Here is a 25,952-nt window from a genome sequence, read left to right on the forward strand (position 1 = left end):
TATATATTCAAAATCTATGTTAAACATTTAGAGCATTGTTATGTTGAAGATTCAGCTCATGCTCATAGACAGGGGAGAATGAATCTGTGCTGTGGAGTGGAGGGCATGTCTCTACATTATCTGTTCATGTCCACCTGCACAGTCTCACTTTTATTCTCCTGAATAAAGCGGGTCCCCTTAGAGAAACATGTACTTATCTGACTGCCTGTTGTTAAGACTGAGGATTAAGCTCAGAGGCAGTAAACTGTTTGCTAAGGGCTTTTCGGTAGAATAAGACAGCAGTTACCTGGGGACTCTTTTTTTTTTTTTCCTTCTCCTTCTTCTTTGCAAATATTGTACTCGATCAAACCAAGAGCAGATCTCTGTGTTTTACAGCAGCAGAGGACGAGGCCTTGCATTGTCCATCTTGGCCTTTTCTGTTCTGGAGAACGTGTGGATGGTGCAGTAAATGTTAAAGGATTAGTCAAAGCTGAAGGGGTCACAGCATTAATCGCATTGTGACAGGAGGGGCAGGAGGAGGGATTGGACCACTCCTGAACGACAAAGCAGACAGCCTGGGCAGTCAGGGATTCTCTGCTCCTCTGTGGAGGAAACTCACACACACTCACACACACACACATGAGCGCACACACACATGCAGAAGTAGGACGGTTCAAAAACGACCCCCATCGTCCCCTGCATAATTTGTTTCATTATTATTATGTCAGCGTTTACATGGATTGCATCAGTGAGTGTGAGATTTGCTTTTCTCACTTTCAATACTGAAATTTATTTTTATATCTGATACAGAAAAAGGATGCTGAATTGACTTAAAATTGTTCTTTTTTTTTGACATACAGACATAAATGTACTAAATCAGAAATTTATTTGATAACTGCAAAAAATATCCAGGCGGAGATTTGAATCTTTGGCATTAAAAGGTTAAAAAGTTTGTTTTAGCTGTCGGTGCTTTGGGTAGCAAACTTGAATGTAATTTCTCAATTAATTCATTCACTTTTAATGTTAATTATTAGTTCACCTAGAGATACACTAATTGATAAACCAATTCAGAAATGTTGCTCATATGTGTCTGGAAGTAAATTCCAGAGGAGTGGTATTTGACTTATAAAAGTTCAAAAGTCATCACAGGTAAGATATCGTAGTTTTTTGTTGCTTGTAGTGATATTTCTCAAAATACTTTAGAAACAACAAAGATAACCCATTCTCTTGTTTGACCTCGCTTTATGGAGATTACTACCCTGTAAGCGGAGCGTTGTCCTAAAGGACAGGTCAGGGCTGACGCTGCAGGGTCATCCGAGGACGTGGGGTGAAACAGCGCGGACACGAGCTGCGAGTCCTCCAAAACAAAACCGTAAAACTGCAAGAGGGCCTATAAATGAAACGCGCCTCGCTGTCTTTGCTTTCGTCGGTTTGTCTGCCGGCCCCGCTCTGGCTCGCACATGTACGCACGGAGCAGATCAGCAGGCACAGAGGCCACAATGACACATCCCAGTGAGGCTTGATGCTTTTCTTGTGACAATAAGGAAAGCAGGCGCCAGGCGAAAGGAAGGGTGACCAGCGAGAGACACGTGGACACTGCAAACCGTGGATTTAAAAAAAAAATGTTCCCACCTTCTGATCTGATCTGTGTTGGAGTTGGAGCTGTAGACGGGGTGTCTTTTTCTTCCTTCTTTTTAAGACAGAACTTTTTTTTTAATATGTTTTCACAGGAAGCTTTAAATTTGGGAGTGAGCTGCAGTCGACCTGGATCACCCCCTTAAGAACTGACAATTAGGCATCTGCATTAAAGCAGGTGGTTGGATGCGAGAGTTATTTATGTTTCGACCCTTTCCAGCTTGTTTCCGCTGTGTTAACACAGCTGCAGCCCACGGTGTCAACTGGAAAGCGGTCCATTAATTATTTAGCCTGCCCAAAGCATGTTTATTCTGGAGCAAAATGGCAGTAATGCCGACCAGGTGTATCCTCGCCATTACCGTGACAACACTGACACAGCAACAAGGTGGAATGTTGATGCTGTTGTTTCACCTGTGGGCTTAAAAACTCTATACGATAAACCCCGAGTGTAGAAGGTGGGATTCGAAGAAAGCATCTGGAGCGGAAATAACCGGCGCATCTGACGGCATCGCAAGCGAATGAAGCCAAGGTTAAACCTTATCGCTGTTGCTGACGTGCTCCAGATGCAGAGGCAGGCTGTTGGTAAAGGTTACCCTGACAGGGCCACTCGTGCTCTGATGAAGATCACAAACGACACACAGAAGGGCTTTGCAATGGCCGCGACGGCCAGATGGGACGTTTGAGTGGCCTCTTGATTTCCAGGGAAGTCTGGTCAAACTCAGGACCGCTGGACTTAGCCGAGTTTACATTACTCTATAACTTATAAGGGTTCTCAGAAGTGCACACACCCTTTGTTAAACTTCCAAGAAAACGAGCCCATGACAAATCTTTGCCGAACCTTTTCCGCTTATTGTGTTACATTTAACAACACAGACATGTGTTACAGACAGAGATATAGAAAACACTAAAAGATGCGACAACCTTGCAGGTTTTAGTTCTTGTGTTCACACCAGCTGTATGTTCTGGAGAATCTGTTGAACCGAAATAAAGATTTCCTCATATTTTCTTGTAGGCATGAACATAATTTCTGGACTTGTGAGAGCACCTGAATATAAACCACACCCACTTAATTTAACCCTCCCGCAGTCTTAGCGTGACACTCTGGATCAGCGCGGCAGATGTCACGGTCGGGCAGCGGGGAGGTTGTCCCGTCAGACCGTCAGTTCCCAAAACTACACATATAAATAAAAACTTGTTAAAGCACAGATGGGGTGTGACCCCGTGGGACCACACACGGGGTAAAAAGCTTGTAGGGTCCAAATAACCCCCATCTTAAGAATGTGGGAAGGTTAAAAAGAAACAAAAATTGTACGTATATCGGCTGCACTCGTCTATAAGCCACAGGTGTCCATATTGTAACATGAGACATTTACACAGAAACATGTATCTTTTTTATTATGTTGAAATACATATCAACATATGTATGATATGTATATCGTAAAATGCTTTTTCCGAACAATGCCTGTAACACAACTACTTAAAGGAATACAGTAGCCTCAAAGGAGAAGTTATTGATCGCTGTCGTCGCACTGAAACCACCAAAGTCAGCGTCAGAATTGAACGGTCTCACACACACTTCCTCAGTCTCTCTTTTGTTTTTGCTTTTGTCTCCAATCCAAGTGAGCTTGTGCCGAACTCTTCATCGCGCAGCTGCCCAGCCTTTTAAAACCCGTTGGCAAAAATCCACATATTAATCGCATTGTAGTGTTCAAAGCAAGCAACAATAGTAGCGACTTAAAGTCCAGAAGTTATTTGTATTTTGTTAAAACCATTGTTTTCTATAAAGTTGGAAAGATGCTTCAAAATTTTACAGCGTTTTACAGCGTTTCTCCAAAAGTTGTGAAAAGAGAAGTCGGAAACTAGTCGGGAAGACTTCCAGGAGTCATTCCAAATTTTCCATTTGTCAGGATTAAGGAGTACGATTGTAAATCAGAACTTTTTCAAAGAAAACATCCAACTGTTGCAAAATCTTCCATAAATCTTGACTCAGAATATTTTAAGTTTCTATAAAAAATGAACTTGATCTTTTGTTATCTCTTTTATTGTTCCATGCATGGTTTGTTCGACAAACAAACCATGCCGAACAAACCCTACCACCCCTAGGCCGCAGGGTTTCTTTGTATCAGTATCAATTGAACTTTTTTTGTCAATGTGGATGGTATAGATAGTTCAGTCAGTTTTGACCCAAAACCTTTAGGCACTTGCTAGAAGAAAAATAAAAAGCAGGTGAAGGGATTTTATTTATACACCCAAATTAACAAAAACTATGTTTAATAAGAAGAAAATGAAAGTTCTGGAGTGACCTAGTCAAAGTCCAGAACTACTTCTCATTGGAAATCAGTGTTGTTGCCTGAAGAGGGCTGAGAGAGCAAGACATGTTCTCACAATCTAAAAGATTTATAGAACTTTTTCAAGGTAAACTGGAAAAATATTACAACGTCAAAATGTGGAGATTTAAGAGACTCCAGCCAAACGAAGGTTTATGCTGAAATAAAAGCTTAAATGTGTACATATTTATAAAACCAGGCTATTACATTTTATGATTAATTGTACTGGACAAATCTCACATCACAGTTTTCAATTCAAGGTCTCCGTTTTTACATCCCAGTGTGTGGCATTTTAAGAGAAATCTTCAGATTTTTGAGTTACTGTAGTTTTTTTATATTGTTTGGATGAATTTGGGTAAAATCCTTGGTATGTTTATTGATGGGTTTTTGGGTGTTTGGCTCCATCGACGCCCTTGCTAACCTCGACATGTTCATCTTATTGCACCACTGCCCCGTTAAGATGGATCATGTGGATGATTTAATGACCTTTCATCATTTGAGCACCACTATGTTGGCTATCAGAGGTTCATATCACGAATGCCGTTGCTAATCTCTTAGAAATTGTCCTTCAGAGGTGGAGACAGACAGGCCAGTAATTCTTTGTCTGAGTGAGGAATGATAATGATTCTGACCCTTGAGTCGGGTTAGCCTTGAGTAGCAAACCCGGTACCATGGAGCTGTGCCAAAAACCGTCTTTTCCTTCCACGCTCAACAGCATCATTATAATAACGAACCGTAAACTGTACCAGCAGATATGCTCACTTTAATGCACTGCATGTAGTACACACTTCCTGTTTTGCTATGGTTACAAATATGACATGACCCATATGGGTCAGCTGTTCTTCAAAAGTGGAAAGACTTGTTAATACAGAAGGGCAGATGTGTGTTGATCGTCATATTGAAATGTCTAAGCTTGGCAATTTTAAAATTTAGTTTATTCTGGGATAGATGGTGGATAACGCTTCGAAACATGTATGGACATATACATACATGTTTATGTATGTATATGTCCATACATATACATACTTACGTATGTATATATATGGCACGATCAAATGGCAATTGATTATGCCATTTCACCATGGCATAATCAATTAAAATGAGCTCGATATTTTCCATTCTGATGATTAACATTTATTAACGTACATTTTTTATATAAACTTCATAACCCATGTTATTTATGGTATTGGTTGTATGTGGTTTGTGTTTTCTTTTTTGGTCATTATGTTTTATTTTGAATATTTAACACATCTTCCAGTTCCAGTCTGAATAACGATCTCGCATTATTATGCCATTAGCAGTATATCTGTTCTAAATAGTCTAAAAATTGCAATATTAACGTTTATCACAATAGTTTCTGGGACAATTTATTGTCTAGCAAAATTTGTTATCGCAAGGCTTAGCCATTCGCAGACACAAAATCAGCATTCTTCCATGGCCATGTTGGTGTTCATGCTTCAAACCTTCGGAAAACCAGAGAACATAAGAGAAATTGTGCAAAGAGACAAGGCCAAAGATCCCTCTGGACTCATTCCTACGAGATGTTGTTATATAGCACTGCTGTAGTTGTATGAAGTTTCATGTCAATGCAGTGAAAGATGTAAGGAAATTGAAATAAAAATTTAATAAAACATCGTGCTGTTGTTTCATTCGAAGAACTTCTCAGCAGGTTAGAGATCACTGTGAGGGTATGAAGGCCTGTAGACATCTGCCCTGAAAAGTTTCCGAGTCGTGACCCGAATACTTCAATGTTGAACTCCAGCCAGCAACCCATTAACATTCCAACAGACCTCGGATCGTCCTTGTGTCCTACATGTGTGTCCTTCTGTGTGTCTGCGTGCGTGCGTGTGTGTGCATGCAGGAAACATTTCATCCACATGCCTATGGAGAACTTGGTAAAAGTGTGTGATAAAGCGCTCGCCTACCAAATCGTGTGGTTTTGCTCCGTCAAACTGCTGCCTGTTGTGCAACTTCGACACAGCTGAAACTCATTTCACCTACAGGTTTTATTGATCCTCTCCTCACTATAAAACATGTGAAGACTGGAGAGAGATGAAAGATGCTCAGGGAGATAAATGTCAACATGTTGCTGTGTACCAGCCTTTGTTGGGTATCATAAATGCGCTTTGTTTTGTGTTCCTTCTCTGCAGAGAAACTCTATAACTCCAATGGACGGGACTTGAGAAGGGCTCTGTTCTCTTTAAAGCAGATCTTTCAGGTAACACGTTGTAAATGCAGCAAGCCTCGGTTTGTTGTCACAGACAAACTGAGATCTTCCTTTCAACTTAGCGGTTTATATTTGGGTGTGAATAATTTAGAGGATAAGAGTTTAGACAATTCATTTTTGTGCTCAGCTACTTTGAAGAAGGACTATACTGAGGCCCAAACAGACCAAATCATAGGAGCCTCTTCCAGCTAAATAAAGTGCAGCTGAACGCAACACTTTTATTTTTTACTTGTTCAGCCAGCTATGCTAATGTGTGTTGCTTAAAATGTTTACAAAAGGAAAAAAAATCAAAACGTTTTACTGAAAACCCTTGAAGCATTTATTAAAGCTAGAAAGTTGTGTTAATCCTTGTTCTGCACACTACTGACATCATGTGGTAATTTGTGAGATTGCAATTTTTAATGAGTTTTCAATTATAGTTTCATCTTACAGTTAGATTTTTTTTTCTTTTTAATTTTCTTTCTGTTATTCCAGGATGACAAGGACCTTGTCCATGAGTTTGTGATGGCTGAAGGTTTGACTTGTCTCATCAAGGTGGGAGCAGAGGCTGACCAGAACTACCAGAACTACATATTAAGAGGTAATTTGTCTCTCCATTACACCCAGTAAAGACGTACATATGTGGAAACCCCAAAACAATAATATAAATGATAAAGAAAAGGTAATGGCAAAGCTAAACCCCATTGGGGTGGAAAATGACCCGCTGTTTGCATTTAAAAGTGCAGCAGGATGACCAGTGGTGGACCATAGAGTAGAAGTGAGCGGTTCAACTCCCAGGGTCCCATCTGTTGTAGATTTTAACCTGCTTCGACATACTTCAAATGATGAGTCATCTCCAACCCAGTTCGGCACCTCCCTGTTCATGACCATTCATTGAAATCACTTAAAAAGTGTGTTCAGGAGTTCATACGTTCATGTAGAAAGAATTCGATTGGATGTTCTGGGACGTCATAGTTTTGTCTAAAATTTATTCAATTTGAAAAAAGTGCTAAAAATGAGAATGATGTGTTATATTGGCCAGGTAGAGAAGCATTACACCTTATAAATTAAGGTGTAATTGGAAACAGATTTGATTTACCTGAACATGAGTAGATTTTTTTTAAGTACAGTAATAAAATAGCACATCTGGGTGTGTTTGAACTTGTGCCGGCAAGTGACCACTGTCACCACTGAGACGTTGATTCTCCACAACTTCTATATTTTATTAGTGAGTTCTTGGTATTTCACAGGTTTCTGTTTCTTTAAATAACATTTATAAACCAAACATGGTGGGCAATTAGGGGTTCAGAGAGACATCGACATGTGACAGGATGTCTGCATGTTATTAATGCAGTTTATCAACATGTGACAGCCTAGCTATCTATCTAGATCAGTGTTTTTCAACCTTTTTTGAGCCAAGGTACGTTATTTTAATTGAAAAAATCTCGAGGCACACCACCAACCAAAAATGTAAACAAAGATACTCTGTATACTCTATATTACATATATAGTCATTCTTATCAAAGTCTCTTGAATAGGAATCAAATAAACACAAAAATGCATTTTTATCACATTTTACATTTCTTATTTCAAATTGCACTTAACATGTCCACTTCAAAAATACACCTGAACAGCCACAACACTGTTGTGTTAAATTTAAAAAGAAGTTGTAGAAAACTTCAAACTGTTTTACAAACTAATCCACAAGCATCTTATAGCCGGAATACAGAAAATAATTCTTATTCTGAAAGAAGCAATAATATTTGGGAAACATTTCACTTCATATTCACTGTTACAATATGAAGAGTTGCATGTACAAAATGTCAATATCTGTAYATTTTACCCACCTAGTGTGAAACTTGTGCATGTTTGGATGAAAACAGCTGATTTCCTGGCAGAAATTGAAGAAAGACAAAGCTCTTCCTCAACATCTCTCAGTCTCTCTGGTTTTAGTTTTTATAGTATCCAGACTAGAGAAGCTCACTTCACACAGATATGTTGTGGGAAATGGACTCATGTTCTTTCCAACCCAACTACTGCTGAGCTTCACTGTCTTTTCCATCACAGTCTTGCTAGATATGATGCTCTCACCTCTACCTGTAATATTCATGCATCACTAATTCTCTTGTTGTAATGTAAAATGCTCTGTACCTACTGCCATCTAGTGGTAAGAAAATTACATGATTACGCCGCTAGTCACTGCTACAGCAGAGACACTTGAAGATGGCATTATTTGCAGATAATTCATTTTCAAAAAATCTTTTAAAATTAATTACCGTATTTTTCGGACTATAGAGCGCACCATACAAGCGCCTTCAATTAAAAGAACAAAAAAAACACACACAAAAAAAACTGGAAGCTGGACCCATAAGGACCCAGCAGAGGGCGGCGTCCTAATAAATCTGCTGCATATATTAAGGACGCAGCACTCCGTCTCCAAAGTCAAACCATGGTTTCGTTCACACTGAGCTTAAATGCAGCGGCTCTATTTCCCTCCCGTAGTGCCAGATCGACAGCCCTCAACTTAAAAGCTGCATGATATGAGTTTGAAAACATTTCTCCATCGTGCTTGCTGCTTAAAAATACCCCTGAACAGGTTGAAAATTAGCACGTTCTTCTTTTGATTTACAATTTTGACTTCTAATGATTCACTTCCTGCTAGAGAGCCCCCTGGTGATTGAAAAACAAGCACACAGCAAAGCCACATTGGGCTACAATCCGCATGGTTCAAAGCTTAGAAAAAAAGAAGCATCTTATAGTCCGAAAAATACGGTACCTTAGGTGAAATTGAATAATTTCCACGGCACACCTGACGATCAATCACGGACACTAGTGTGCCGCGGAACAGAGGTTGAAAAACACTGCTCTAGATAGATGGCCCATATTTAAAGATATGATGGCTAGCTAGTTAGCTGGCTCCTCATTCACAGTGAACAGTGAAGCATGGTTGTGGCCACGGTATGCTCTGAGGTTAATCCTCCTTTGAGGATTGTGAAGGACATTACAGACAGTTAAAAATGCCATCAGAAGATTTTTGGTCAAGTATAAAGCCAGAGAAAAACACAGTGTTACATTTCTGACAATGGACAGACAAGGATTTGGGCTGAGTCAACACAGAGACAGGAAGAGGCTGTGGCTGAGGAGTTAGCAGGCCAAACTGAAGAAGAGGCTGAGCGTGGTAGCTTCCATCGCTCAGGACATGATTTGTGACCCACAGTAAGATACTGACGGAGTTCCTCTCACACTGCTCTTTAGCTCTTTAGGACTTTTTCTCAACGTGGAGATATGAAAACTGCACTGTAGTTTTCCTTAAGGAGATTGTCTTATGTTCTTAGTGCTACTTTGTTTTTTTTTCTTTGTTCTCTGCTTTCTGTATCATTTATGCTTTCACAAATCACAGTAAAAGCATAAATATGAATCTCGTTCAGTCTCTTGCCATTTGTCACCCATAATTACCATTTAAAAAACAAGACATCAAAACTTTAACTGCAGTTTACAACAGAATGTCCCTCCAAAGTCCACTGTTATATTGACAACATGGCTAATCAATTTGTCTGTCTTATCCAAACACAATGAAACAAGGACTTGTCATTCTGAGACGCTGATGTGTTCATTTTCATAGATTTTGAGAAACATGCTGGGTTTTGCAGGTAACCCATCATGTTTTTCTGTTTGTGCGAATCGTTTTGCACGTACCGTTTTGCAACTTTCAAGAATGATTCGAGAAATGCTCTAAATGACTGAGGAAAAACTGTAAGATACAGCATGCAGTAAATCTCTTTATTGTCAAAATAACGCGTGATAATCATGATTGAGGCATAAACATCGTGCTAACACACGGCACACATTCTCTGGTCAAGGTCATAAACTTATGGGTTTGCCTGAAAATATGAAGATGTACACGGCAGCTTTTTATTTTCCTGAGTTAAAATGCATCAGTAGGCTGGAAAAGACATCTTTTTCCTCACCTTGTGTAAATTATGGTAAATTTATTTATGGTAAAGTAAATTTACCATAATTTGTTAATGTTGTCAAATAAGTTGAAAGAAAATAATTATCTGGTTTTATATTATAAATGCAGTTTAATGTGGAAGATAACACATTTAGCATTTTTGCCTTTTTGTGTGACCCAGATTTTCACCTGAAAATAAAGGTTGAAAATGAAAATCCATGCTAGTGGAAAAAACCCCAACTGTTCTTTATCAGCTGGCAGCTGAAGTACATAAAAAGAAACTCCTACAGCCAAGCACAAGGAAAACAATCAGCTTCCTGCATGTAATATTAAAGATTTATCTGGTAGCCCTTCTCGCACACTATTATTATCAGTAATATATTTGCCTGTGTTTAAGATTTATAGCTAAAACAGAAAATGATTCATTCTGAGACTCTCAGTAGGATTAACTAGAACTGTTGCCAGTTTGGTCTTTTGTTGGTTTTATGTAGCTTCTTTGTCATCAGATCTTGAACAGTCATCGCTTCTGCACAACCTGTATTTTAATAAACATTACCATACTTTGACATAAGCTTGAATAAAAATTACAGTTCTAAACAAAAAATCTTGAACATGCATAGTAAATGTCGATTTTGTTCAGTGTGAGCACTTTTCAGTTTGAATGTTTCTTGGCTCTAGTTAAAGTCACAGTTCCCGTCTCACATTTCCTTGATCAGAACGCCGTACGGACGTATTGAACTCTCAGTGATGCGTTTCTCCTCCTCTGCTGACGTTCCCGCCGGAACAGGAATGAGCCAGTAGTTTCCATGAATCTGCCTCTTCTCTGGTTTGATTCGGTTTTGCATGATCACTTTGTAGGTTTTTCCTGTGAACTTTGACTTGAAGGTCTTGCAGTACTTCTCCGCCTCATTAAGTTTAGGWGTTGAGTAGATTCCTCTCCCAAACTGTTGCCCATCTCCAGCTTTGTAGTGAGTCCTGATGATGCCTCTGGCTCCTTCTAACCCGGTTCCATGGTAGGACACAGGCCACTCTCCAGGCACGGAGTAACTCCTCCATCCATTGGTGCCCAGCCAGGCGTCTCCATCCAGATATTTACCTCTGACCTTCAGGGCCATGCGGTACCAGCCTTTTGGACGCACATACGGCTCATTTCCTCTCATGCAAGCAGCCGAGTCAGAGAGATTAGTGAAGTCGCAGTCATAACACGGGTCAAAGAATTCCTTCTCATCGATGAAGAACTCCTCTGCATAGCTGGTTTTCTTGCCGAGGATCAGTTGTATAAAAAAATCATCAACTGATAAAGCGGGAGCAGCTTTCCAAGGGTTTCCCTCATTGAGGGATGTTATTTTTGTCCCCAGAAGCGCAGAGAGAGCCTCAAATCTCACATTTGCGTCCAGAACCATGTTTGACAGAGAAACAAGTTGCTGCTTTCTGCTGTCCGAGTTTCGCTTCTGTGGCGACAGGATCTTCTTATCCTTTAGTCAAACAATGACCTAATGATAAGAGGTCGAACTCTCTTACTTTCAGTTTTAAAGTTGTTTTTTGGAAACAGCACCCCCAGAAACAACCCTAGAGAAAACTGTGACTCACAAAGAAATCACGTTCAGCCATTTTCCAAACGTGAGTTTGCTGTTCAAAGAAGGCAAATTTACATTAAAGCAATACAGTGCAGATTATATCTTTACAGTTTTTTTCATAGTTGCTCACTTCAAGCTGTCCTGTTGAACATGTTTTTCCACAACATATCGAATCTTTCTTGTCAAACACGACTTTCTAATTCAACGCCTTGAAATTAACGTTGATTTGTTTATTTGCCTTTATTTGCCTTTATTTTTCCAGAATTATTGAGATTGTCAATCAGAAGAGTTTATTTATACAGCACATTTCAGCACCAAGGCAGTTCAAAGTGCTTTACAGTATAAAAAACACAAGAATAAGAAGTCATGAAAACAACATACTGTAAAAAAATAAATAAATAAAATGAATTCATTTCTTTTACAAGGAAGCCCTTGGCAAGATAAAAACTCAACACTATGCAAGATGCAAATGAGCCACCACATTTACAAAATACAACAATATTATTAAATATTTTGGAGTAGTAACAATGTGTCAGGAAATAAAACATAAGAAATACAATCCTTGGACTTTGCAGATACAAGATGTGACTGGGCAGTTCTTGTTTAAAACCAGATAAAGAAATTGGAGACTCCAACCTCCACCTGAGCTTAAATCCTGTTAAGTGAGCTGTTAGTTTTCACTTTAGTCTTAGTTCTGATCAATGATGTTGACCACAGGTTCTCAAAACCACTTTCTATTAGTATTATTATTATTATTTTCTTGCTAGTTGGCACTTTTGTAATGGACAACCGATGCAAGTTCTCTTCCAGTTCCCAACTACACAGAGGATATTAAACAGTATATAAGTAGATAATTTATGAACGCTGTTGTAAGTTAATGGTCAGGGTCAGATTTAGGCTCCAAGGCATGAGAACAGAAAATCTTTGAAACGGAAAAGGACTGAGAACTGCTGAGTCTGAGAACCTGCAGAAAACTGTTGTTCTGCTCACCCAGTGATTCCTGGTGGCCTCTTTGAAAACCAACATAAGTCTCTTTTTAATAATTTAATAGAAAAAGCTGCAACAGTCTTGGTAAGAAGCGTTGCATTGTCCATCTCATTAAACAATCAGTGTTGAGCACTTTGCCTTTCACTATGGTGAAATGAAAGCAAGCGATTGTGCTGCTAGTGGAAACCCCCGGTGTGGCCTGTGTCTGTTTACCGATGACTCAGTTCCATAAAAAAAAAGAAAAAAAGACACCAAGCAGCAATAAAACAACCAACAGACGAATACTTGAACTAACGATTAGGATAACTTATGAACCTGAGACAAAATAGGTGCATAGAAATACTTTTCCAGTATTGTTTATCCAGTGGATTTGAAGCGCAGTATTCGAAATCTGCATTTTAAAATATTGGCAGCTAAACAAAGGCATAAAATAAAATTTCTTTGTGTATCTTCATAATTTGATTAACTGCTACTTTTTGAGTTGCTTGATAAAATTTCATTTTCACAAATTCACATTTTGTAACCTTAAACAAGAGCGCCAGTATTTTCAGGATTATATCGAAAATGAAAGAAAATGTACCTAATTCTCATTAACGCTGATTCAAACCTTTTCTTTCCTCAGTGAGATTAGTGTTAAACTATTCATCTTCAAAAAATTTGGAGAGCATGTCTCCTGGCTCGAGTTAAAGTCACAATTCCCGTCTCAGATTTCCTTGATCAGAACGCCGTACGGACGTATTGAACTCTCAGCGATGCGTTTCTCCTCCTCTGCTAACGTTCCTGCCGGAACAGGAATGAGCCAGTAGTTTCCAATAATCTGCCTCTTCTCTGGTTTGATTCGGTTTTGCATGATCACTTTGTAGGTTTTTCCTGTGAACTTTGACGTGAAGGTCTTGCAATAGCCGTCAGCAACAGGAAGGTCAGGCGTTGAGTAGATTCCTCTTCTGTATGCTTGCCCTTCTCCAGCATTGTAGTGACTCTTGATGATGTTTCTGACTCCTTCTAACCCGGTTCCATGGTATGAGACAAGCCACTCTTCAGACACGGAGTTACTCCTCCATCCAATGGTGCCCAACCAGGCGTCTCCATCCGGATATTTACATTTGACCTTCAGGGCCATGCGGTACCAGCCGTTTGGGCGCTGGTACTTCTCGTTTCCTCTCACGCAAGCAGCCGAGTCAGAGAGATTAGTGAAGTCGAAATCATAACCTGGGTCAAAAAATAACTTCTCACCATACCTGCTTAGTTTGTCCAGGACTAATTGTATAAAAACTAGTTTTGTTTTTGTCGAAATGTTTAGTTGAGGCAGAAACCAGCAGCTCCTTCCTGAGGTTCAAGGTGCCAGGGCGCCGCTCTGTCACTACAGGATGTCGTGATCAGTCAGTTAGAAAGTGTCTATAAAGTCAGAAGTGGTAAATGTCTTTTGCTTTCAGTTTTAACTTCTTTTTTTAAATTTATTTTAGAACCACCACCAGCAGAAACATCATTTTTAGATTACCATGGTTTGCAGTGAAAGCTCCTATGTTGACTCAGTTTCCAAACGTTCGTTTGATGATTACATTTGCTAAGTGGCAGTACAGAAGTACAGTACCAAATATCGTTTCAGTTTTTCTCATAGTTGCTCAGTTCACTTCAGAAGGGACATCTAAAGATGTGTTTTATGATCAACTTATGGTTATTTTATGAAACTGTAATTTTAAAAAGGAAGTTATTTTATCATCAACTGGTACAATAAACTACAAACAAACAGGCTAAAGAAATTTACAGATGATGTCAATCTTACCCAAATTGTACAAAGCTCAACAAGAGTAATGCATACTTAATGTTTACAAATAAGCCTAATATGTTCATCATGACCTTTAACCTTATATCTTATGTCACATATAACCACACATCTGCACCACTGCAAAGAAAATACATGTGCACTACTCAGATAATGGTGCTTGATCTATTGCTATATTATGCAAACGCTCTGTCTGCATTGATGAAGATTCACTTGCATCGGCATGCTAAATGCTTGGACGGCGATCTGATCTAGAGCTGATCATTTTATGGCCTGAGTCACATCTGATTTATTTATTTACTTACTTATTTTATTTTTTAATCTTTTTTTTCTCCAGGAAAGACGTCCATTGAGTTTATTCATCGATTTTACAAGGTTGTTCTTGGCAAGATAAAAGCACAAAGCACTGCACAAGATGCAAATAAGCCACTACATTTAGACCACATAGCACAAACACAAACAATAATATTACATTTATTTACATTATTTATTTATATTAACAACAAAATGTCAAGCAATAAAGCATAAGAAGTGCAAAACTTTGACTAAAACTTCACAGCAAAAGACAACCAACCCAACTTCTCTTCCACTTACCAGGATTTTAAAGAATATACAAGTAGATGATTTATGAATGCTGTTTAGGTTTAGGGTAAGCGTTCACCCAGCACATGAGTGCATGTGTACAGTACAGACAAAAAGTTTGGACACGCCTACTCATTCAATGAGTTTCCTTTATTTTCATGACTATTGACATTGTAGATTCACACTGAAGGCATCAAAACTATGAATTAACATGTGGAAATATGTACTAAACAAAAAAGTGTAAAACAACTGAAAATACGCCTTATATTCTAGTTTCTTCAAAGTAGCAACCTTTTGCTGTGTTTACTGCTTTGCACACACTCTGCATTCTCTTGATGAGCTTCAAGAGGTCGTCACCTGAAATGGTTTTCACTTCACAGGTTGTGCCCTGTCAGGTTRATAAGTGGGATTTCTTGCCTTATAAATGGGGTTGGGACCATCAGTTGTGTTGTGCAGAAGTCAGGTGGACACACAGCTGATAATCCTACTGAATAGAGTGTTAGAATTTGTATTATGGCAAGACAAAAGCAGGTAAGTAAAGAAAAACGAGTGGCCATTATTGCTTTAAGAAATGAAGGTCAGTCAGTCCGAAAAATTGGGAAAACTTTGAAAGTATCCCCAAGTGCAGTCGCAAAAACCATCAAGCGCTACAAAGAAACTGGCTCAAATGAGGACCGCCCCAGAAAAGGAAGACCAAGAGTCACTTCTGCTGCGGAGGATAAGTTCATCCGAGTCACCAGCCTCAGAAATTGCAGGTTAACAGCAGCTCAGATTAGAGACCAGGTCAATGACACACAGAGTTCTAGCAGCAGACAAATCTCTGCAACAACTGTTAAGAGGAGACTGTGTGAATCAGGCCTTCATGGTAGAATAGCTGCTAGGAAACCACTGCCAAGGACGGGCAATAAGCAGAAGAGACTTGTTTGGGCTAAAGAACACAAGGAATGGAAATTAGACCAGTGGAAATCTGTGTTTTGGTCTGATGAGTCCAAATTTGAGATCTTAGATTCCAACCACCGTGTCTTTGTGCGACGCAGATGGAGTCCATCCTTTGTGCAGATGGACTCTACATGCCTGGTTCCCACCGTGAAGCATGGAGGAGGAGGTGTGATGGTGTGGGGGTGCTTTGCTGGTGACACTGTTGAGAATATATTCAAAATTGAAGGCATACTGAACCTACCACAGCATCTTGCAGCGGCATGTGTTTAGTTGGACCATCATTTATTTTTCAACAGGACAATGACCCCAAACACGCCTCCAGGCTGGGTAAGGGCTATTTGACCAAGAAGGAGAGTGATGGGGTGCTGYGCCAGATGACCTGGCCTCCACAGTCACCGGACATGAACCCAGTTGCGATGGTTTGGGGTGAGCTGGACCACAGAGTGAAGGCAAAAGGGCCAACAACTGCTAAGCAACTCTGAGAACTCCATTGGAAGACCATTTCAGGTGACGATCTCTTGAAGCTCATCAAGAGAATGCCAAGAGTGTGCGAAGCAGTAATCAAATCAAAAGATACCTACTTTAAAGAACCTAGAATATAAGACATATTTTCAGTTGTTTCAGACATTTTTGTCAAGTATATAATTCCACATGTATTAATTCATAGTTTTGATGCCTTCAGTGTGAATATACAATTTTCATAGTCATGAAAATGAAGAAAACTCTTTGAATGAAAATGTGTGTCCAAACCTTTGGTCTGTACTGTACAAAAAAAAACATGCAGAAAGTCTACATTGTTTTGTTAATTTAATGAAAGAAAGCTGCAATAGCCTTAGTAGAAACGTTGCATTCTCCATCACATTTACAGTTTCAATCACTATTGAGCACTTTGCCTTTCACAATGGTGAAATGAAAGCAAGCGATTGTGCTGCTACTGGAAACCCCCGGTGTGGCCTGTGTCTGTTTACCGATGACTCAGTTCCATAAAAAAAAAAACCCACCAAGCAGCAATAAAACAACCAGCAGACGAATACTTGAACTAATTATTACTTTATTTTACAAACCTGAAACAAAATACGTGCACAAAATCAAAGTCAAAATCTGCATTTTAAAATATTGGCAGCTAAAGACAGAACAAGAGTAAACACAAAAAGGGATAAAACAAAAAAATGTTATCTTCATAACTGTGAGTCGCTTGATTAAGTTTCACTTTTTTATTCAGAACAATGTAATCAAACCACAAACAAAACTGTCAGATTTAACCAACGATGCTGCATAAACTGACTTGCATTTTGTAACTTTAAACTAGTGCGCCAATTTTTTAATCAGTTACAAATACATATAAAATTAAAGTACAATTTACAGAATGCTCATAACGTAAAGCTGATCAAACCTTTTTTTTGTTGGCTCATGTGAGAAGAGTTAAATTGTCCATATTGAAACAAATTAGATTTCATGTTTCTTGGCTCTAGTTAAAGTCACAGTTCCCGTCTCACATTTCCTTGATCAGAACGCCGTACGGACGTATTGAACTCTCAGCGATGCGTTTCTCCTCCTCTGCTGACGTTCCCGCCAGAACAGGAATGAGCCAGTAATTTCCAATAATCTGCCTCTTCTCTGGTTTGATTCGGTTTTGCATGATCACTTTGTAGGTTTTTCCTGTGAACTTTGACTTGAAGGTCTTGCAGTACTTCTCCGCCTCATTAAGTTTAGGWGTTGAGTAGATTCCTCTCCCAAACTGTTGCCCATCTCCAGCTTTGTAGTGAGTCCTGATGATGCCTCTGGCTCCTTCTAACCCGGTTCCATGGTAGGACACAGGCCACTCTCCAGGCACGGAGTAACTCCTCCATCCATTGGTGCCCAGCCAGGCGTCTCCATCCAGATATTTACCTCTGACCTTCAGGGCCATGCGGTACCAGCCTTTTGGACGCACRTACGGCTCATTTCCTCTCATGCAAGCAGCCGAGTCAGAGAGATTAGTGAAGTCAAAGTCATAACCCGGGTCAAAGAATTCCTTCTCATCGATGAAGAACTCCTCTGCATAGCTGGTTTTCTTGTTGAGGATCAGTTGTATAAAAAAATCATCAACTGATAAAGCGGGAGCAGCTTTCCAAGGGTTCCCACCACTGAGGGATGTTATTTTTGTCCCCAGAAGTGCAGAGAGAGCCTCAAATCTCACATTTGCGTCCACAATCATCTTTGACAGAGAACAAGGTTTCCTTCCTGAAGCTCACGATGTCTGAGCTTTGCTCTGTTGCAACAGGATGTCACATTCATCCAGCAAGATGGGTGGAGTGTCTTTTCTTACTTTCACTTTCAGTTTAACGTATGATTTTTTTTTTCCAACACCAGCAGAAGCATCCCTGCAGGTTATTGTGGCTCCCAGTTCAGTCTGTAGTTTGCAACTTTTATAAAAATATATTTTTCCATATTTATTAAATCTGTCACCATTTCATGACGGTTTCTCTGAGACAGGTCATCTGAAAAAAATCACGCTCTTCCACCTCTTCCCAGTGTTACCTCCGCTGTCTGCAAAAACGCAAAAATAACTAATCAGAGACAGTAGGAGGGTGTCAGTGCTGCAAATCAACCTCATGTACGCTGCTCCATCCGCTACTGGTGAAAAAACAACTTACCGTTACGGGAAAACCGTTTATCTGCCGTCGTATGCTAACTAGCCTTAGCATTCGTGGCAGGCTGTCTTGTGGTGAACCAGCTGTAGTTCAGCAAAGATCAAGCAGGAAGGGTGAGGACGAGAGTGATTGACAGAGCTAAGACCCTCCTCTAGGTTCTGATTGGTTGTTTCTGACTGAGTGATGTGTTTCTGCTGTTGGTACTGGGAGCAGTGGAACAAGGCAAAGGAGCTAAATTATTAGTTTTTCCCCACAATTTCTGTCTTACGTTACACTGATGACAGTGATAGTTTTAACAAAAATTTTAAAACATATTTTGTTGTAAAAGCTACATACTTCAACTTTAAATCACACATATTGACTCAGTTTCAAGTGTGTTTGCTGTTCAGAAATGGAAAAATAAATTCTAATATCGCTGTTTAAATATGACAGTACAGTACACATTTTATATTTACAGTTTTTTACTCACTTCAAGCTGTTTAGTGGGACGCTTTCTTCCACTATTTGAAATCTGTGCAGATTTCAATGCGCTAAAAGATCATAACTTAAAAAACGACACAGAGACCAGCCTGGCTGCTCACCATAAAGACTAAAACTGATAGATTTAGATTTGGATGTAGATGCGACAATCTTATATACAAAGCATGCAAGATAAAAAAAAAAAAACAACTTTGTTTTTTTTACAGGATCAGCCTTCAGTAGCACAACTTTTAGCACTTAAAGTGCGCAGTTATTACAACCTTATGATGTGGATTTATGAATCCAAATGGTGAATTCATAAATGTGTCTTACACTCTTAATTATACTGAGCAGGATTACTACTGCAACAACACAATATCAATAGGGTAAAACTAGCCTGTCTCACGACGGTCGAAACCCAGCTGACGCGTCATTCAGCTCATCACTCAGTTGAATGACGCTTCAGTTCCACATCTGAACTGTGCATCTGGTTCCGCTTTTGCTTTTCCTGCCAAACGTTTCTTCTGTCACCTCTAGTGAACTTCCTCCTGCAGCGCCGCATAAGTTTCGCATAAGTCTGAGAAGTAACACAGAAATTTCTTTTTTTTTTTTGATGGTTTCAAAAGTCAAAGTCAAATCAAAAGTTGCCAGATGTTTTTTTTTTTTTTTGCTTTTATTTTCAACGTGTTGATGTGTCAAAACTTTTTTGAGAGATTTTAGAACTACAAATTGCGTTGATTTCTCTGCATTTCTCTGTGTTTGGTCTGAATTCAGTACATACTGTAGTTGTGGATAAAAATCTCAACCCTTATATCTCTCTCCTGATCCTTCTGTCAGCTCTGGGGCAGATCATGCTGTACGTGGACGGGATGAACGGCGTCATCGGCCACCCGGAGACCATCCAGTGGCTCTACACTCTGGTTGGCTCAAAGGTAACGGCGAAGCGTCTGTGCACAAAACAAGAAAGAAGAGAGAGAGAAAAAAAAGAGGACTGCAGGCTGTCATTAGCTTTGAACAGCCACCCATTGTTTGGGAAACTGTATTTTTAGCAGTCATCGAAGGAAACGCACACAAACACATCTGTGAGTTTAGACTGCACTCTCAGCTGACGTGGTTCTTTTTTTTTTGTTTTGTTTTTTGTTTTTTTCCTTCTTCAGCTGATCTTGCGGAGAGCGTGTAAACAGGTATTATAACGTGTGCGGCAAATAAACTCTGCATTTAGGACTGTGCAGCACCTTTTGTTGGAGAGCTTCACCGGCTGCTGAGGGAGGACAAATCGTATGCAACACTGTGAGAGAGGGGAGATTCGTACATATATAAAAACAACAACACTAAAAATAATCCACTTTACCGTAACAGCCACTTTCCTGACCGTAACTGTCACCCTTAACATCAAATGCAACCCTAACTGCAGTCTGTCTATGAACTGACTCTCCTCTCTGAAACGCATTTTGCATTATGGAGTTTTTTTTGTTGGTTTTTTTATCACCGAATCCCAGCTCTGCGTAAACAAATGCACATCTTCCCAGAAGTGCTACTGTTTGCTTAGAGACGGAGACAAACAAACAAAGGAGCAAAATAACGTCTGTTTTTCTTTGCTTCCACATCTTAAAACTATGCCATTCATTATGTGTCAAAGCATGAAGCAAACCAAGTCCCCCCTAAAAAGCGTCGTGGTATCGCTGTTTGAACATTTTGTTCCCACTGTGTCCACAGATCGTTTTCATTTTCTACCAGTTGTCGAGATATTTTGGTTTGATTTATTTTTCTGTACAATAAAGCAGGCTGAATGAGGATTAGAATCACACTCAATGGGAACATTAAGAAAAATTATACACAATTGTAATCAAATGTACATAAGATTTAAGCATTTATATAACTATTTTTGTCCACAGTCCAGCTAGAATAACAAACTGCTACACCAAGTGAAGTGGGGGAATGAAATGGTTTATTTTGGGGAATCAAATAAAAACCAGAAAGGGTGGAAACATTAAGTTGTGATCATGAAATGGGGTAAGAACAGGCAAACTGAGCACCAAAAACCACATTCGTCCACTTTCAGAAATGTGTTTTCACATTTGGGTTTTTTTGTTTCCCCCCTTTAGTTCCGTCTGGTGGTGAAAACGGCTCTGAAGCTGCTGCTGGTGTTTGTGGAGTACTCCGAGTCCAACGCGCCGCTGCTCATACAGGCCATCACCTCCGTGGACGCGAAGAGAGGTACAGCCATGTATATGCATACATACTTCCTCCTCGTATTGATTTTTTTATTTGTTTGCTTGAATGCGGATGAGATAGATGAGAGTTAATATTTTATTATTCGTGCCAATTTCAGGCTGCAAGTCTTGGTTCAATGCAATGGAGATCTTGCAGGAGAAAGACGGAGTGGACACTGAGCTGCTGGTCTACGCCATGACCCTCATCAACAAGGTGGGTAGATGAGAGCTTCTCTGGGGTATTTTGAGCTCCTTCAGTAACTATTGGCACTGACTTTGCAAATAAATACTTTCTATGGTTCATCTTGGGCCATGTCCAGATAGCGATTGCTCTCAAAGGGCCATTTGTGCCAGAACGTGTTGATAAAACTCATTAACAAACTGCTAGAATATTAGTAAACAGTTGTGTCTGCATTAGATTAGATTAGATTAGATTAGATTAAACATCTCTTTACGCTGATGATTGGGATTGTTTCTGCAGTCAAAATCCTTGATTTAGACACATTTGCAAGACATTTTGCAACATATTCACTCATGTGTGATGATAAAAGGGACTTTTTCTTTATACTCTCCACATCGATCACTGACTAAAGCTGGACATCATGTAAGGTTGAGGCAGCAGTGAGATAGAAGTAAGAAATACTGCCACCTGCAGGTGGGATTTAGCATCGTGGAAGCTCAAAGTTTTTGACAATTTCTGTTGAAAACTTGAAGTAAACTCAATAATGCGTTAGCGTGACAAAGTGTGGGATTCTGATAATTTTACGTAAATTTTTGCGATCGCAGAATCAAAAAAACTGATTGGTTGGTAGTTTAAAGACAAAAACTGCTTTGATTTGATCGATAAAGTAAAATTTAAGCTCATTTAAGCTTCCTACTGGACGCTAGAGGGCAATGTAAGAAACCTGGCTGGATTTGCCTCTCCAGGCCTTGAATTGTGTTCTATAACATTTTGACCACATAACATGTACCGCATGTTGTGACTTATGTTTTTGGTGGTTTCTGCAGACACTCGCGGCGTTGCCTGACCAGGACTCCTTCTACGACATGGTGGACAGTCTGGAGGAACAAGCCATGGACACAGTGTCACAGAGACACCTGGGAAGGAAAGGCACTGACCTGGACTTGGTGGAGCAGCTCAACATTTACGAGGTACAAACCAACTATGCATTGGTAATGTAAAAAGTTTATTACAGATCACATGTGATATATAGTTTATATACTGCAGTTGGTCAACCTCTTGGATCTTCAAGAGAAGAACATTTTATCACTCACAGCAAAAACATCAAATCTTACCAAGTATCATTGGTCTCATTTCTAGTCCAAATATCTTAGTACACTAGAAATAAGACAGAACTAACCTAGAAGTAACTTGTAAGACACGGGTGCTTGGTTTAAAGCAATGAATCATAACATTGACGAAAAAGTCGTGATGAAATGAAACTTGTAAGTTAGCTTTGTCTTGTTTCAAGCATTCTAAGGTGTTTGCACTAGAAATGGTAAGACTTGGCATTATTGCAGTTCTCTTACTTTTCCACCTGTGCTCCGCTGTCTTCCAGATGACTCTGCGCCACGAAGACGGCGACGACGACAGCCAGCCGCCGCCCACGGGATGCCGCGACCGCCGGCGCGTCAGCCTCGGCGGAGCGGAGAAGCATCGAGGCCTGGAGAGGCGTCGGAGTCGCCGGGCCTCGCTCGGCCGACCCGGGCAGGCCTCCCCCTGCAGCCCCGCGTCCCCGCAAAGGGCCGGCTTCCAGCCGTTCAGCGGACACAGGGCGGAGGATCTCAGTGAGAGGTGAGAGTGCTTGTCTACAGGACAGTAGATGAGTTGTGGAGTTTGCTGAACGACAACCTTTCAAAGCCAAACGTCAAAGATGGGGATCTGATAGTTTTACCGCTTTGTGCCTCAGAGCTCTGTCAGGTTTCCTTCCGTCCATGTAAGTTCAAACCTTCCTGGGAAGCACATCGACTGCCCCTCATGCACAGGATGTAACAGCCACCAGTGTGTGTCCTCCCCCCATCCCACAGTAACAGTGTGGATTCTCCTTTTGTGATGAAACATGTCTGCTCTCAGCTGTGTTATCCCACCTTCGGAGTTATCTCCAAATCTAATCCAAGCCTGATTCACTCTGCTAAACCGCTGCAGTGATATTACAGTGATCATTTCCTGCATATTAGGAAATCTGTTTTTAACAAACTCCAATCTGTTATCTCTCGTCTTGATGTCCTGCTTCATCCTCGCTCAGCCGTGGTCATGTGACCAAAGCAGATTAAGCTCCAAGCCCCAGTTATTTTTAAAATGTAAACTCTGCACATGAGGATTAAGATGAATCTAGAAAAAAAGAAGGGAAATCCCAATGCTTTTTTTTTCCTAACATGTTTGCTTTCATGTTCCTGACTTTGTCCTGCGTCTTATTATTATACGTGCATCGGAAAAGTAAATATAAAATCCCCATGAGGTTTCTGGATTTAACATGACAAAATATGGGGGGAAATTAATAAATAAATTGACGCATTTGAATATTTTTAAGCAGAACTCATCTCATTCGTCACACATGGGGGCGTCTACAGTTGTGGACTCGACTGCAACATGGCTTGTCCGGTTTCGCTACAAAACAAAATTTCAGCGCCCCAATGCTGATCTCCAATCAGTTTTCCATCTCTCCTTCCAGCATTCCTTTCCTGTCCTTCGTCCCTGCCGTCATAGATTGCCTTCATGCACATCTTGACCTGCCTCTAATCAGAAACATCGGCCAGTGCCCCCCCGCGTCATTTCAGAGCTCTTCCTCGTGTTTCCAATTAGCACTTTCAACCGTCTTGATCTAATATTTATTATATCCCTGTTTGTCGTCTCCTGAACTAAACTGTTAGGTCATCTCTAATCATTGTGTCGGCCACATCTAACCTTCCTTATTCATGTGAAGGTGTCCGTTTGCATGCTGGTCTCATGTACCGCTTCATCTCTTCCTCAATCTGCCCCCCGAATCTTCCCTTCGTGTTTCCCTCCTCGACCACCCACCCACATCCATAGAGAGGAAGAATGTGGAATACAGGAGGAGGAGGAAGAGGAAGAAGAGACTCCTGTGACTGAATCTGATTCGGATGAGAAGGAGGGGGCTAATCAGACCACCTCCAGGTATTTTAGGTCTCGGTGGTGACATGGGAGTGAAAAGTAGCGCTGCTTTCGTGTGTCTTGGTGTTTTGTGTAGGGACGCAGTGGTAAATGTGAGTGTGTGTTTCGTCTTAGATACGCAATTAGTTTGAGCTAATTGTGACCCAACAAGGTGTCAACGCATTCATAAGAAGCCTTAAAATATCTTAAAATATGTCAATCAGAGGAATTACATTTTGTCTTGAGAGAAGTATTTAATCTTGTACAAGTAGCTCTTTTTGTCTAAGTGGTGCGCAGACATCTTCATTGCGTTCTGTGACTCAAGGCGGTTGAGGCTACCGCTAACTAGCTGCGAATGTTCTCTTGCTAGCTAGCCTTTTCTGCGTCTATTTTATGATTAAGTGCAGATTTTTCACCAACGATGTTCCACTGGCTCACTTCTTTTGCTAACCCGTATGAGGCTTGGTGCTTTTAACCGTCTTGATCCAACATGACGGTTAAAAACTTATGACAAGTTTTTAGCTTGTCATAAGCCAAACTAAGAAGTGTTTAGTTTGGCATATAGCTCTCTATAAAGCCACATACAGAGAGAAATATGCAGTGTGGGAAACACACAGAGCTTCAAAACAAACCCCAGAAATGTCACCGTTTTTGCCTGGCTTGATTGTCACACACCAGGATTCCCCGACCATCCTCTGCGTTTACAGTTTTTTCAGTCTTAAATTCATTCAAGGTGGCCTTAAAAGGTCTTAAATTTGACTTGTTGAAACCTGCAGATACCCTGCCCATGTTTGTTGTGGTTTTATTAACAGCCTCTCTCCAGGTATGCTTTCTGAAACCTTCGATCTGATCCTCTGTTCCCAGGGCCGCGTGCCCTACATCCACCGTCCACAGGACCACCCTTCAGTCCATCACCATCTCCTCCAGAAAGGGAACTAAAACGGACAATGAGCAGAAGACTCAGGCAGAAATACCCCCGGCGTCTACGTCGTCTCCCTCTATCCCGGCGCCCCCTCCTCCAGAGTGTGGCAGTAGTCTCGGCCCCCAGTCCCAGCCCTCCCTGCTGGCCACCCTGCTGGCCAGGAAGCGCTCTACAGTCACCGTCCCCGCCACCAAGGAAGTCAGCCCGCCACTGCGCGGCAGCTCCCGCCTGTCCCCTGACCGCGTCCCCTACCTGCCCCACTCGCCCTTCCACCTCTTCTCGTACGACCTGGACGATGAGCCGGCGCCGTCGGCTCAGGCTAAACGCAACGAGGAGTCGCCCAAAACAACAACTCCTCCCAGGTCAGACGGAGAACAGAACGTCTTCTCCTTCTTCTTTTCATGGCTACCAGGAGATGTTTCTTCATTTTTTATTTTTTATTTGTTTTGCATCCACTTTCTGTTTCTTGCTTTTATTTTTCTGGCACCGACTTTGGATTTCTTTCGGCACCACTTTTCTTGCTCACCGACTTGTTTTCTTTTCACTTCCTTCCCCGTCACACGCTTTGAACCTTGAGTCCATCGCTGCTGTCGCTTCCCTCTCTCCTCTCTTCACTTAGCTGCTCTCAGTCTTCATCAGCTCTCCT

The 25,952-nt window shown here is 40.6% G+C and overlaps 2 protein-coding genes across 6 annotated transcripts in view; one reads left to right on the forward strand and one right to left on the reverse strand.

Annotated features, from left to right (window-relative positions):
- Window positions 1-25,952, forward strand: part of fhod3a (formin homology 2 domain containing 3a) — an 88,385-nt gene that overhangs the window by 39,737 nt on the left and 22,696 nt on the right. For 3 of the 5 annotated variants that reach the window (XM_008421498.2, XM_008421499.2, XM_008421500.2), the window contains exons 4-12: window positions 6,092-6,159; window positions 6,643-6,748; window positions 19,897-19,991; window positions 21,165-21,276; window positions 21,392-21,486; window positions 22,281-22,424; window positions 22,832-23,067; window positions 24,304-24,408; window positions 25,249-25,668. In XM_008421498.2, the coding sequence (XP_008419720.1) occupies window positions 6,092-6,159; window positions 6,643-6,748; window positions 19,897-19,991; window positions 21,165-21,276; window positions 21,392-21,486; window positions 22,281-22,424; window positions 22,832-23,067; window positions 24,304-24,408; window positions 25,249-25,668 (1,381 nt within the window). The remainder of the gene's footprint in view (window positions 1-6,091; window positions 6,160-6,642; window positions 6,749-19,896; window positions 19,992-21,164; window positions 21,277-21,391; window positions 21,487-22,280; window positions 22,425-22,831; window positions 23,068-24,303; window positions 24,409-25,248; window positions 25,669-25,952) is intronic. The other 2 variants (XM_008421501.2, XM_008421502.2) reach the window with 2 other exon arrangements.
- LOC108166728 (uncharacterized) lies at window positions 17,002-19,142 on the reverse strand. The gene is made up of 2 exons (XM_017307551.1): window positions 18,604-19,142; window positions 17,002-18,496 (listed from the first exon to the last, which is right to left on the reverse strand). The coding sequence occupies exon 2, from the start codon at window positions 18,162-18,164 to the stop codon at window positions 17,460-17,462; it is 705 nt and encodes a 234-aa protein (XP_017163040.1). The 5' UTR covers window positions 18,165-18,496; window positions 18,604-19,142; the 3' UTR covers window positions 17,002-17,459.

This window comes from Poecilia reticulata, linkage group LG11, assembly GCF_000633615.1.
Source record: "Poecilia reticulata strain Guanapo linkage group LG11, Guppy_female_1.0+MT, whole genome shotgun sequence".
In the NCBI taxonomy this organism is placed as follows: Eukaryota; Metazoa; Chordata; class Actinopteri; order Cyprinodontiformes; family Poeciliidae; genus Poecilia; species Poecilia reticulata.